The sequence below is a fragment of the Neophocaena asiaeorientalis genome, unplaced genomic scaffold, assembly GCF_003031525.2.
Source record: "Neophocaena asiaeorientalis asiaeorientalis breed wild unplaced genomic scaffold, Neophocaena_asiaeorientalis_V1.1 scaffold174, whole genome shotgun sequence".
Classification (NCBI taxonomy): domain Eukaryota; kingdom Metazoa; phylum Chordata; class Mammalia; order Artiodactyla; family Phocoenidae; genus Neophocaena; species Neophocaena asiaeorientalis.
Window position 1 is genome coordinate 5,025,764 of NW_020174922.1, and position 13,161 is coordinate 5,038,924.

Consider the following 13,161-nt stretch of genomic DNA (forward strand, 5'->3'; position numbering starts at 1 on the left):
CACATCGAAAAAAAAACCCCCAAACCCAGCATTGGTGGCTTTCCCTAACGTTATGTAGGCTTAAGGGATAGTGAAACCAGGACAGAGAACAGTTTCTGTGCCCAAGCGAGCAAGGAGCAATAACTTATTCATTACCCGAGAGAGAATGCCACTCCTCCTTTCCAGGCTGCGAAGAGGCCAGGCTCAAAGGGCAGGCGGGCTGGCTTAGGCAGCGCCTCTGAGGCTACCTGGAAGCCGAGCAAGTCACCTGAGTCGTGCCGGTGCCTGGGCTGCCAACCTGCAGCCACCGGGCCGCAGCCCGCGGGGGCAGGAGGACACTCCCGGGGCGGGAGGACCCCCTTGGTCCTCTTAAGCAGGCAGCCGACCCACGGGTGCGGCGGCGCCAGGTGCCGGTGCCCAGGTAGCGCGTGCCCCGGCACCTGCCGCACCAACCCCGCGCCCGGGGCGGGGCTTCCCGCGTCCCCTTTAAGAGTGCGTATCGCTCGCCCCTGACGTCAGGGTGTCTCTCCGCACGAGCCCGCGTCCCGCGCCTCTCCGCGCCCCCGCGCCCACTGCCCCGGCGGCTGCACGACGAGCTGCGGCTCGGCCAGCGCGCCGCACCGCTCGGTCCTCCCTCCTGGCTCCGCCGCCGCCCGCTCCCCGCACCGCAGCAGTCCCGCGGGTCCTCCTGCGCCATGTCGGTGGCCGGGCTCAAGAAGCAGTTCCACAAAGCCACTCAGGTAAGGCGCGTGACAGGTGCGCCGCGGGGCGGTCCCGGGAGCGGAGGGCGCGCTGGACGCCGGCAGCGGGCAGGGAGCGTGGGGATTACGGCCAGCAGCGAGCCGGGCCCGGCCGCTCCCCGCATTGCTCGCCCAGACCGCCGCGGCGGCGGCCCGGGCATCCCGGGGCTGGGAGCCCGCCTTGCGTCCCGCACCCCCGGCTCAGGGCGGCGCTGCGGGCATCCACGGGTCCCAGGCGTCCAGCCTAGTCGCTCCGAGTGTCGCCCCCGTATCGCCCAGCGCGGGCGCGACAGGGAGGGGGCCCCGGGGCAGCCTCGCCTCGGCGCGCAGGTGCCCGGGCGGCGCGGTGGGAGATTATGTAAAGTCGCCTTTTCCCTGGTGACCTTGCGGTGTCGGTGCGCCCGGCTGTCCCGGGATGTGTTGGCAGGGGAGGTGGCGCGCCCTGGGGGTGGCTGCGGAGATGCCCGCGGTCTGCGCTCTTCCCCTGTGGTCTCCGAATTCCGCCTTCCAAGGCATCCGTAGGCTCCCTAGGAATGGGAGGATGGGGCTTTCTTCTGGGAAGCTCATGCGTTAACTTTTCCTTGGAGAACTCGGTCGTGAAACTCCTCTGAGGCCAAGGCTCGACCGGCAGTCTGCATGCCTTTAAAAATTTCCCATGGGTTTTGCAGCCTTAACATTACCGACTCATCATGTATTTCAAAGTATTATTTTTAGTGAACCTTTTACATCTTGGATGTGCCCATCTTTATGGGGTTAATAAGCTGTGGTTATAATAAAACTTCTTTAATTCAGATTTTAATAATTTAAATCTTGCTGGGCTGGGTTGAAGAAATTTACATAGGGAAAAATAAGTGAATACTTATAATGTGACCTATTTCTTATATAATGAGTATGGTTCCTTTTTTTTTTTTTTTTTTTTTTACCCTTCTGAAACAGTTCTAGTTTAAAATAAGAGGTCTTAAGCCAAGGACTTTGTTGACTCCTTTAAATATTTCACCTAATTTAGCCTTAAATATTTTTTTCATAGATTTGCCCATAATTAATGCTGAGCTTTCTCATAATTTCTCAGAGGTAGTGAGGTTTTTCCCAGGCTACTACAATAAGTCCTATTATAAACCACCTCCAGAGAAGGTGAGGTTTACGTTTTACAGAATTTTGGTTAAGTTAGGGTTAGAGATGCAGCATGAAGTTCATCCCGTGTGCCCACGTGCCATCTCTATCACCACAGACCTGCCTTTATAGAATCAGTTATATTTGTCAACTTGGGAAATGGAGAAAAACTAAGACTATTTCGGTAAAAATACCCATTAATGTATTTTTGCTTTTCACCTTGGATCTTTCTGAGACTTCTCTGCCAGAAGAAATATTTGTAAGTATAAGTGCATTGTTGGTGTAATTTGGAAGGCCTGTAATAACTTTATACTTCACATTCCTTCAGGTTTACAGAAGCAGCATATGTGCTATCCAGAAATTGTCAGGCAGGATTTCTTTGATGTCACTAACCTTTTTTATTTCTGGTACTTGTCACTTCTATAAAGCATCGCCCCATCCCCAGCACCAAATTGACTAACACCACATCCTTTTTCCACTTTGATTCTGAAGACTTCCTTTGCAAACCCTGGTGTCCTACAAGGCAATTGGGAACCTTGGCTTTGGAGTGGGAAAGGCTAAGGATTGACCCATCTCTGCTGTCTATGATCTTGAGCAAGTTATTTAACTTTTGAATCTCACCTTGCTAGAATGAGCATAATAACCATTTCTTAAAATTGATGTAAAGATAAATGAGTTTTTAGAACACACATTTAAAAATGTTCAATAAATGGTATTAACATTAAAAATAATTTTTTTAGTGTAAAATACCGTCCTTTATATTAGTAATAATGAGACATGAGGAAATTATAGAAGCTGGAATTTCTAGCTTTGCTACCTTAAAAAATTAATCCAACCACTCCATTTTAGCTAAATTGTGAAGTTACATGCAACTTTGAAGTTCAGAATAACAACTTGAATTGTGGTATGAAAGAACTTCTCAGAGCCTTGGAGGAGGTCTACTTGTGATGAGATGAGATTAGTATTTATCACACTGAATCCAGATGCAGAATCACTGTGTCATTTTCAGTTTTTTACTGAAAAGCCTTTCATTTTAAAGGGGAAGTGACGCGCAATCCCTTATCCATAACTTAATGTAGCACAATCTTAGAAAGCCCAAGGCAAATGTTATTCTCCCTGTGCATGTGTGGGCATTTTCAAGGGCGTGTAAAGCCAGCGCTAATGTTTGCATGTGACAAAGATATTAGGGGAAATAGCCATGTCCTACTTTTTAAGCCATTTTCCCCCATACAGTTCCATGAACTTGATCTTATCTACAGAGGAAACTTTAGACCTAGAATTACTCCTTTTTGAGAATGGATATGCTAGATTAGGTACACTATGTTTATAAGTGGAAGGCTCTGCTTCAGGAACATTTCTCTTGTCTCTGTGAAATTCAGTGTTTTGCTTATGTCTGTGAGGGATGATATTTGTATTAATAAAGCAGTTTATTTTCAGTGTTTACCCACTGATTGGAAATCTCTCAATTAGATGTGTCACCACTGTTCTCTTGGTTTGGAAGTGATTATTTCTGCCTTGTTGCTGACAATTATTTTCAACATCTCTGCTCTTTGGAGGTTAAAAAATGCCTTTGCCAAATAAATTTTATTAAAGGGGAAAATCCTTCAAGCTTGAGAACATGTTAAAATAGCAAAAATTGATCATCTTTTTTACTTGAATATAATTTATTACTTAATTGCTCATAAAGATGTAATTTACCATGCAATTAGAATAAATAAGCTACAGTTTTTTAAACTATAAAATAGGGCAAATGAGCATGCATTATTCTACTTAGGTGAGTTTCATGTATATTGAGATTTCATTTTAGCAAGAGTAATGCCATTTTTTTTCATTTGTTGGTTTAAACCAGCAGCAGATTAGGTAAAAATAGCTCTCCGGTTCCAGCTAACAAGCTGTTCTTACAAAATCTATACTTTTTAAAAAAACTTTATCAAGCATTTAATATGGACACACCTTGCTGTAGAGTGAAAGGTTCTTCAGAGTATAATTTGTTAGGTCCCTGTATTAGTTTGGTAGAATTGCAACAAAGTATCACAAACTGAGTGCCTTAAACAACATGAATTTATTGTCTCACACTTCTGGAGACAAGGTGTTGGTAGGGCTATGCTTCCGCTGAAGGTACTAGGCAAGGATCTGTTCCAGGCCTCTTTCGTAGCTTCTCGTGCTTTGTTGGCAATCTTTGGCCTTTCTTGGTTTGTGGACACATCACCCCGATATCTGCCTTCATGTTCACATGGTGTTTTCCCTGTCTGTCTGTGTCCAAATTTCCCGCTTTTGTATGGACACCAGGACAAGGGCAGATTGGGGGCCCAACATACTTGATGAGTATGGCCTCATCTTAAGTAACTATATCTGCGTGACCCCATTTCTAAATAAGGTCACATTCTGAGGTACTGGAGGATAGGACTTTGGCATACGAATTTGGAGGGGGGCGCTAATCAGCCTGTAGCAATCCTTATTTTCCTAAAAGCATTCACCACAGTGTTCTAAACATTGTGTTCGATTCAATGTAAAGGGACAACTCAGTCTGTAAATAATAACTTTTTATTGCATAAAATGAGAAATGCTTTCTTCTTTTCAATGAGTTTGGTTAGGCTATATACCTATTATAGACTATACCTTCTGATTTTTTTAAAGGATAAAACATATTTGGTTAGCCTGTGTGAATTATGATATAGTCTGGTATGTAATTATTGTCACACTCAGATTCTTCAACTGGAAACATTTAATTACATCGGTATTTTATGCTTTTCTGTTTTAACTAATTTCTTCATGTTTTCCTCACATTTAAAATGCTGTGTTTTATATAGATGTTTTGCTCTGGAGAATGTTACATGAATCTGTTTATGCATTTGTTGATTCGGTGAGACTTAAAACTGGTTGAGGTATTTAATTAAATATATAATTAGTTATGACTCTGAGTGAGGTTCTCGGTTCCTTAATTGCCTGCTCTAAGCAGTAAAATCTCTGCTGCCTTCACAATCTTAAGTATGACTTACCTCTATCCCTGCAGGTTCTTAGCCTGGGGTCCATAATAGACTGCAGAGGGCCTATTTATTTGCTAAAATTATGCCACATTTTATATGTGCAGTTTTCTGTGGGAGAGTGTCCTTAGCATATCACCAGATTTTTAAAGGAATTCCTAATCCTTGCCTCTCTTCTCAACAAAGTAAAAATACATTATAAGAAGTTGATCATGTCATCAGGAGAGAATGAGGTGGTCCTTATAATAGTGATCAGTCCCTCCATTCTTTTTATTTATTTATTTATTTATTTATTTCGGTACATGGGCCTCTCACTGTTGTGGCTTCTCCCGTTGCGGAGCACAGGCTCTGGACGTGCAGGCTCAGCGGCCACAGTTCACAGGCCCAGCCGCTCCGCGGTATGTGGGATCTTCCCGGACCAGGGCACGAACCCGTGTCCCCTGCATTGGTAGGCGGACTCTCAACCACTGCGCCACCAGGGAAGCCCGACTCCCTCCATTCTTAACTGGGCTTTACAATGTCTGCTCAGAATGCAGCCTTCTCTGAATGAATTTTAGGGGCAATCAAATATAAAAAAAAAAAAAGTTTCCAAAGGTGTCAGAATTGAATGGGATGTTTGTGATAATTTATATAATAACCTCCTGATACACTTGGCAAATGGACCTGTGGGGTGTTTAAACTGAAAGTGGTGACTGAGAATCATTTCCCTTGAGACTGAGATTCTTCTTGATTGAAGTTTTTTTCGTGGGCACGGTTATATTTTTGCAAGGGCTCTCCCCTCACAGGGATTCTTTAATGCTTTAAATTGAGTTTATATGAATTTTGGTGCCAGTCTACTTGGAACATTTAAAGTACCTCCCATATTAACTGGAAATACCCTTGAAAATGGCAAGGCTTGGTTGGGGAAAATGGTGACTGTTTTGGGAAGAAATGTCATTGTGGAAGGAGGGCTTAACACTGGGATGCTTAAGCTGACAGAGCAGATTCCACTCTGCTGAGCCTGGCTGCATAAGGGCGTCAGGAGCCCTGGGCTTTCCATACAGTGGGTGGTTTGAGGAGGTGAGCAAGAAGGGTAAGGCCACAGGTAAGTGAATAATGAGAATTGTGTGAGTTGAAGAACAGCTCCAGGGTTTAAAGTGGTGGGGCTTTCTTAGGGATGAGCGGTCCTTCAGAAGTTAAGGCTGGATGGGCAAGATTCTGGGGGTTAGGAAATTAAAGGATTTCCTTGGCTTTCCTTTTTCCCCCTTTCTGTTCTTTTAATCCTTAGTACCCTTCTTTGTGTTCTTTTATGTGATGACCAGTCGGGTGTGGCCACAAGTGGGGAACACAGAGGTTTAGGAAAACAAAGTTTATTATACTCACAGGTCCTAGAGAGACAGAGTCACTGCACACAGAGAGGTCACGGGGAGGAGGGCCAGGAAAGTGGGCTCAACCAAGCAGGCGCGGAGCCAAGAGAGAGGACGAAGCCCCGTGGACAAGCACCTTTATGGAAGGTCAGGGTGGAGTACGCAAGAAAAGGGATGAGGGCATTTCCTTGGTGCAGGAGAATGTTACTAGGTCACGGTCAGGGGCAGGCAGAAAAACAAACCTTGTGGTGTGGCCTACCTTATCACACGGGTGCACTTAGTCACCTGGGTGGGGTGCTCACAGCTTGAGTGTGAGGGGATGTTGAAGGAGCAGGAAACAAAATATGAAGTTTTTAAAACTTTACAGCCTTTCTCTCTCGCGCGCTTTTTCTTGCTTTAGATTTTCTTTATTTCCCTAACCAGTTTGGAGCCAAAATGTTTGAGTGATTTATATGGTCTATAATGGATAATAAAGACTAAGAAGAGAGCTGCGTATAGCTGTACCTATTAAAACGTCATGTTGTGAGACCCTGTCAAGTATTCTTGCAGACTATCAACGAAATATTTTCAAATGATATTGAAACTTCAGCTGAGTCTGATGCTTCAGGAACTTACTATTTATGAAGATTTTACATTTAGTACAACTTCTAAATTCAGAATATGATGTCCTCCTTGCTTTGCTCTCACCTTTCTCCTCTAGCCCTGGGTCAAATCATATATGGTATGTGACTGTGGAGAAGCTATCTGTCATTCTCTAGAACCACTCAGCACCTAGGAGGTTTGCTCAGATTATTTTCTAGCCTCTTCTGACTTGTGATATCTGAAAGAAACAGAAGTATCTTTCTTATAATTCAAACTGAATTTACAAATAGATCCTAATTGGAGCAGCTTAAGCAGTATCTCAGTATCAAGGTACAGTTCTTGTTAGCCACGTCCGGATAGGTTGCCTTTGCTTTTTAGTGTACAGGAAAGATCATCTACAGTGAACACTCCCACTTGGGAAAAGAAAGAATGGGAATCATGGCATTTATGGTCCATAACAGTGATGCCATCTGCTGAGTAAGGTGAAGTCCCCCGCCCCTACAGTAGAGGAAGTTCCCTGGTTTTACCCTGTTTCTGCAATCTGGAAAGAACTCTTTTGTTCTTTCTTTTATTTGGCTAAGTCTAAAGAGAGTGACAAGGAGTGTGGCCTCTGGGAGCTGCAGAGCTTCTTTAGGTGGCTTCCTGTTTATGTAAATTTGGGGGTCACTTTACAGTCACAGGCTTTTAACTACTCATGGCTCATGGCTGATTTGACCAATAACATTTCTTCAAAAACTTAGAAGACTTCTGATATGTTTTATTCTTGTCGTTCCAGTTACCACAATGGAATCTTTTTGTTCCCCACTGGATCCGTTTGACCTTTTTTAGATCTCATTTTCAACCAGGACATTTGGTTTTGTTAATCTGAACTTTGCACGAAGTCCTAATGCTTTGGTTTAACCAAAGGGTCTTAAGGGATCTTTGTTGCTCAAACTTCTTTCCATTCTTATTTCCTGTTATTTGCTTCAGGGATCCAGGATGACTAGGGTTCCGCCATCTTTAACACATGGTTTTCAAGATAGCCAAAGGGAAAGAGTGTGTTGGATCAAGCATGGGAGATTTTCACGGGCCAGGCCTGGAAGAGGAATGTGGTCGGCAGGACATTAAGACCTTCAGTGACCCTCCCTCTTGTGTGGTCCCGTCCCCTTTGAGTGTGGGTCAGCCTGTCACTATGAAAAGATGTCTCTCCTGAGATTATTACTTTATATGGCAAAAGGGAGATTATACGGTTGGGCTTAATCTAATCACATGAGCCCTTTAAAAGAAGAGCATTTTTTTCTGGCTGGTAGCAGAAAGGGAGGTCAGAGAGGACTGGACATGCTGTTGCTGTTCAAAGATGAAGGGGCCATGTGACAAGGAGTGTACTTAACCTCTGGGAGCAGAGAGCAGCTCTTGGATGGCAACCTGCAAGGAAACAGGGACCTTCTAAGGCCACAGCTTTTAAGAACTGTATTTTGCCAACCATGTGAATAAAAGAGATTTCTTCCCCGGAGTCAGCAGATAGGAGCCCAGTCTAGGTGACACCCTGTGGCCTCGTGAGACTGAGCAGAGACCCAGGTGAGCTGGCTCAGGCTTCTGACCTGTAGAAGTCTGAGCGAAATAAATGGCTGTTGTTTTAAGCTGCTAAGTTTGTGGTAATGCGACAACAGAAAACTAACAGAAAGAACAATCAGTTATGTTTAGGTTCAGTTTGCTGGAACTTGTAACCTGGCCAAGCCATGGAATACCTAAATGCAAGGGAAGAAGGGAGGAGGCTGGGAACTGTGGTCTATCGAGTGTACCCAGAATGTAGAAGTGGGTGTTGGTAAAAATCTAGAAGCCTTTGCGATGCCTTGTGTCTATAACACATTCATTTGTATGGGTGCTTATGTGTGTATATGTATACACACACATATACATACAACGTAAACACTCACACATAAAATTTGTCTCATTTGCTGTCAGTCTTATTACATAAGGTTCAATGTTACATACGCCTCTTCTAATACATGTTATATTTTACAGTTTTTTCCCCATGGTTAGTTTGTTTGGGATTTTTCTCTGGTGAAACACAAGTTTCTTTTTGTAGTCCCTGATCAGTTTTAAACAGTGAAGCTGTTAATTACTTTCTGAGCATCCTCTTAGCTTGGTAGGCTGCTAGTGCAGTGACAGCTTCATTAACCTTGGAATGGGGAGGATGTGGAACATTGAACAGTTTTTTGAATTGTTAGTTTCCAACAAGGCATCAGGGATCTTTACCAGTGAGAGCAGAGTTGTTGACTGTTCATCCCACATCTGTTTCTGTGCTTGTGGAAGGCTGATGCCACCACAGGTATAGTGAAATGCCCTTATCTTGTATGGGCACATTAGACAGCTACATGGTAATTTGAAGTTGTTCATTAAGTAGTTGTCGAGGGTTCCAGGTGACTGTGGCACACGTTGTGTTGTTTGTGAGTGATGTGTTAGCTTCACGTTCTTTGACATGATTCCTGGATCCAAAGCCCTGAGTGGTTTTCTAGGTGTAGCTGGTGGACAGTGCCAGACCTCTTTTGGAAAGGATGAGGTCTTGCACCCTGAGATGTCCTGTGCGGGCTTGGTGTCATTTGACAGCTTGGCCAGGGAGAGACTAGTCAGACAATGTTCTGTTTCTGAGTGAAGTAACCTAAAGGTGATGTATCCCGTAGGAATTGATTACAGAATGAGTACAGCTTTCACCCTTGTCATTCCCTGCATTTACTGCTCACTGAAGTGACCCTGGAGTGCTTCTTTATGTTGCATGAATGTTGGCCATGTTTATAGTATTCATTAAACTGCTTAAGTGGCTACTTCTGGGCAATAGGGACCTGCAAACCCAAACCCTTGGCCGTGGCTGTCCTCCGTCATGTTTGTAGACTGACTGAGTGAAGTCCTTTCTGGAGATGTTCTCTTCATTACTGTTACCAAGATTTTACTCATGCAAGTTAATATCTTGTTACCCAGAGATTCTATTCTGCTTCTTAACACTCAGCTTTTCACTTGAGTGCTGTCTCCTATTCCACTTTCTAATTAAGTTTAACAAAATTGTTTTTCATTAAGCTCTTTTCTGTCCATCTCATCCACTACTCTCTGTGTGACTTTGGTCCCTTTGAAGCTCACAGATCCAGAATCTTTAGGTTTTCTACTTTTTTTGCCCATTACCTTTACCTTAAACCCAATCCAGAATTTCCAAAGAGATACTTATAATGCTCACCATCCATCTCTTTTCTAAATTTTTTTGATATAGACATGGAAAACTCCTTTTTCTTAGCTCCAACAGAAGCTTGGAAAGCTTATCATTGTTTACAAAATTTAAATTGTTCAGCAAGGATTTTGTGATCATTAAGGTGCATTTAATTCATTTTTACAAGCTCTTTCAGCTACTTTCTATGTCTCAAGATATGCACACTTAAATCATTTTGATCCATTTTCACCATAAACCACCTTATGTGAAGGGATGTGTCCTAAACAGAAAGTTTATCATAAAATCTCTATAGCAATGCATTTGTCTAAATTTGATTACTGTTACTCTGCTTTTATGAGGCAATGAGTTATGCTGATATCATGTGATGTGTATTGGCTTGCCTTTTATAACATTTAAATTATTGCTGTCTTATGTCACTGTGTCTGCTGGTTTCTGCCGTGAATGATTCAAGTGAATTTCTGTAGGCTCTTTTGATTTCTGTAGGCTCTTTCCATATGATTATGGTGGAGTAATTTGACTGTTTCCCATATTTGGCATTCAGCTTTATCTTCATGACCTTTGGACATCTGCATTCATCTTTAATTTACTGACTTTAACAAGGAATCGTTATCCTTTGATAAATGGAAAAACCACTATCACTTATCATAAATAGAGATATAGGAAATTATCATACAAAAAAGAGAGTCAAGTCCTACATACTCTTGCTTGAGTAAATCTGTGAGCTTGAAGTTTATTCTGCTTTTGTTCAAACAGGAGATTAACAAATGTTAGACAAGCAGTAAATGCCCTACCAATACACTGAAGCCTTTTCCCCTCTCACTAAATCAGAACGATTGTAAGAAGACTAGCGCAAATGATATCTTCGTTGAGGGAATCAGTGTAATTGAGGATACAAGTCTGCACCAACTGTGTTGTTCAAAACTTGCCGCCTCCCACAGTTTCACTGTGTAAATGGTCGGCTCTTCTCTGACTGTCAGGGAATTTTCTGCCCATGATGTAATTTGATTATGTATCATAAAAGCCAAGGTCATTTGTTTAGAGCAGCACTGAGTCATCTGTTCCGTGCTTAAGGTTCAGAAGGGTGCCCCAGGCGTGCTTCAGGAGAAGCTCTTGACATCCTGTAAAATGTGGTAAAAAGCCTGTCCATCATTAGGATAGTGTAAAACATGAGCAGTCGGAACCGGGGATTAGAAACTCAGAGACCTCTGACATCCTCCTGGTTTTCCCATTCTGAGGGCCTGTTGAGACCCCGGACAAGTCACTAGTCACTTGATTTCATCTCCACCCCCACAACCCCCAGTCCCTAAGTTCCACAGCCGAGGCAAGATGGACTTGGACGTGCGTGTAGGTTCTGACGTTCATGCTTCTGCTCTTGTTCGCCTCTGATTCATATCTGAGTGGAGCTATAATCATCTTTCTAAAGAGCAAATCTAACATTGCTCCTCTGCTTAAAACTCATCAGTGGTCCTTATGGCTCCCAATATAAAGCCCTTGTCAGTCCCATGAGAGAGTTTGGAGTGTGGTCGGACGCTTTTTACCTACTTAGTCTCATCTCTCACAGCTGTGTAAGTGTGAGATTATCTTTTACCCCATACTGCACACACTTACCTGCTTTTGGGCCTTTGCACCATACTGGCCTCTTTGTGGAAATTCCCCTTCCCTCTCTTCTACTTTATACTTGACTAATCACTGCTTCTCTTTCAGGTCTCAGCCTGATAATTTCTTAGGTACCCTTCCCTCATTTGGTATGGGTTAAATGCCATTCCATGTGCAATGAAAACTGCCCATAGTGCTTCTCTTAAGTATGGGGCTTGGCCCACTGCACTGCTTGTTGGTTTATTTCCCTGTTGGTACCCCCCAGTGTGGGTATAAAGAAAGGGACTCTGTTTTGCTCTTCATTGTTTCCCTAATGCCTGTTCCTTAGTGGGTATTCAGTAGACATTTGTTGAATGAATACATCCTTCCTGTTTCTCTTCTATTTATCCATATTTATGTATGTTTAAAAGGGGTTATCTTGTATATGTATTTTTTTTGTTTGTTTTTTTTGCGGTACGTGGGCCTCTCACTGTTGTGGCCTCTCCCGTTGTGGAGCACAGGCTCCGGACGCGCAGGCTCAGCGGCCATGGCTCACGGGCCCAGCTGCTCCGTGGCATGTGGGATCTTCCCGGACCGGGGCACGAACCCGTGGCCCCTGCCTCGGCAGGCGGGCTCTCAACCACCGCGCCACCAGGGAAGCCCTGTGTATGTATTTTTTACTTTATTTCTGCTTAAAGATACATCACATATTTTGAGTTAATTTAGAAGTTGAATTAAAACATGCTCTTATAAAATTGTAAATTTGTAAATTTAAAATAAACTTCCTTAATTATAAAAATGGCTAGCATGGTTGTTAACTCATTAATTACCCAAACCAACCCCATAAGGGCATTATTATCCTCATTTCACAGATGAGGAAACTGAAGCACAGAGTGGTTAAGTAAATTGCCCAAGATTACGCAGCTTTGGTGGCAGAGTTAGGATTTTCGTCCAGACTGGCTAGTTTCAGAGCTGATAACTGCCAATAATTCTCAACTATGCGTCCTATTCCAGCCTTAAATGTCAGACTAAGAAATATCTGAAAGGGTTTAGTAATCAGTAAGATAAAGATGAACGTCTTAATAGAAAAATTAGAAAAGAATATGGAAAGGCAATTCAGCTTTCCCTTGTTATCCACAGGGGATTGGTTCCAGGACCTCCGCGGATACCAGAATCCATGGTTGCTCAAGTCCCTTTTATATGAAATGGTGCAGTACAGTTGGCCCTCTGTGTCTTCAGGTTCCGCATCTGGGGTTACAGAGGGCTGACGTTATAGGAAAGGACTAGCAAGTGGCCAGTATACAAATATAAAAATCATGGAAATCAAACAGCAATATATGACATTTCTCATTATTTACATCGGCGTGGATTAAAGGCATGATAACATTCTGAGTCAGCAAAGGTTAGTATGTGGGCTCTTGTTTGATGGTGGGAGTGTAGATGTCAGCAGTTTTCTTCCTTGTAACTCTGCTTTTAGGACTCTATTTACAGAAAATAAATGTATGAGCTTGCAAAACTTGTGTACACAGTTGTTCATTTTAGTAGTTACTGTAGTGAAAAGTTGTAAAGAACCTAAATGTCAAATGATAGGGGATAGGGAGGTAAACCGTGGTATGTCTGTGTCGTGGAATATCTATAGCTATTTT

At 43.2% G+C, this 13,161-nt stretch overlaps 1 protein-coding gene across 1 annotated transcript in view; it reads left to right on the plus strand.

The window, feature by feature from the left end:
- Nucleotides 1-542: 542 nt before the first annotated feature.
- SH3GL2 (SH3 domain containing GRB2 like 2, endophilin A1) overlaps nt 543-13,161 on the plus strand; it is a 192,882-nt gene continuing 180,263 nt past the window's right edge. The window contains exon 1 of the mRNA XM_024760468.1: nt 543-719. Coding sequence (XP_024616236.1) covers nt 675-719 — 45 coding nt within the window. The 5' untranslated portion in view covers nt 543-674. The remainder of the gene's footprint in view (nt 720-13,161) is intronic.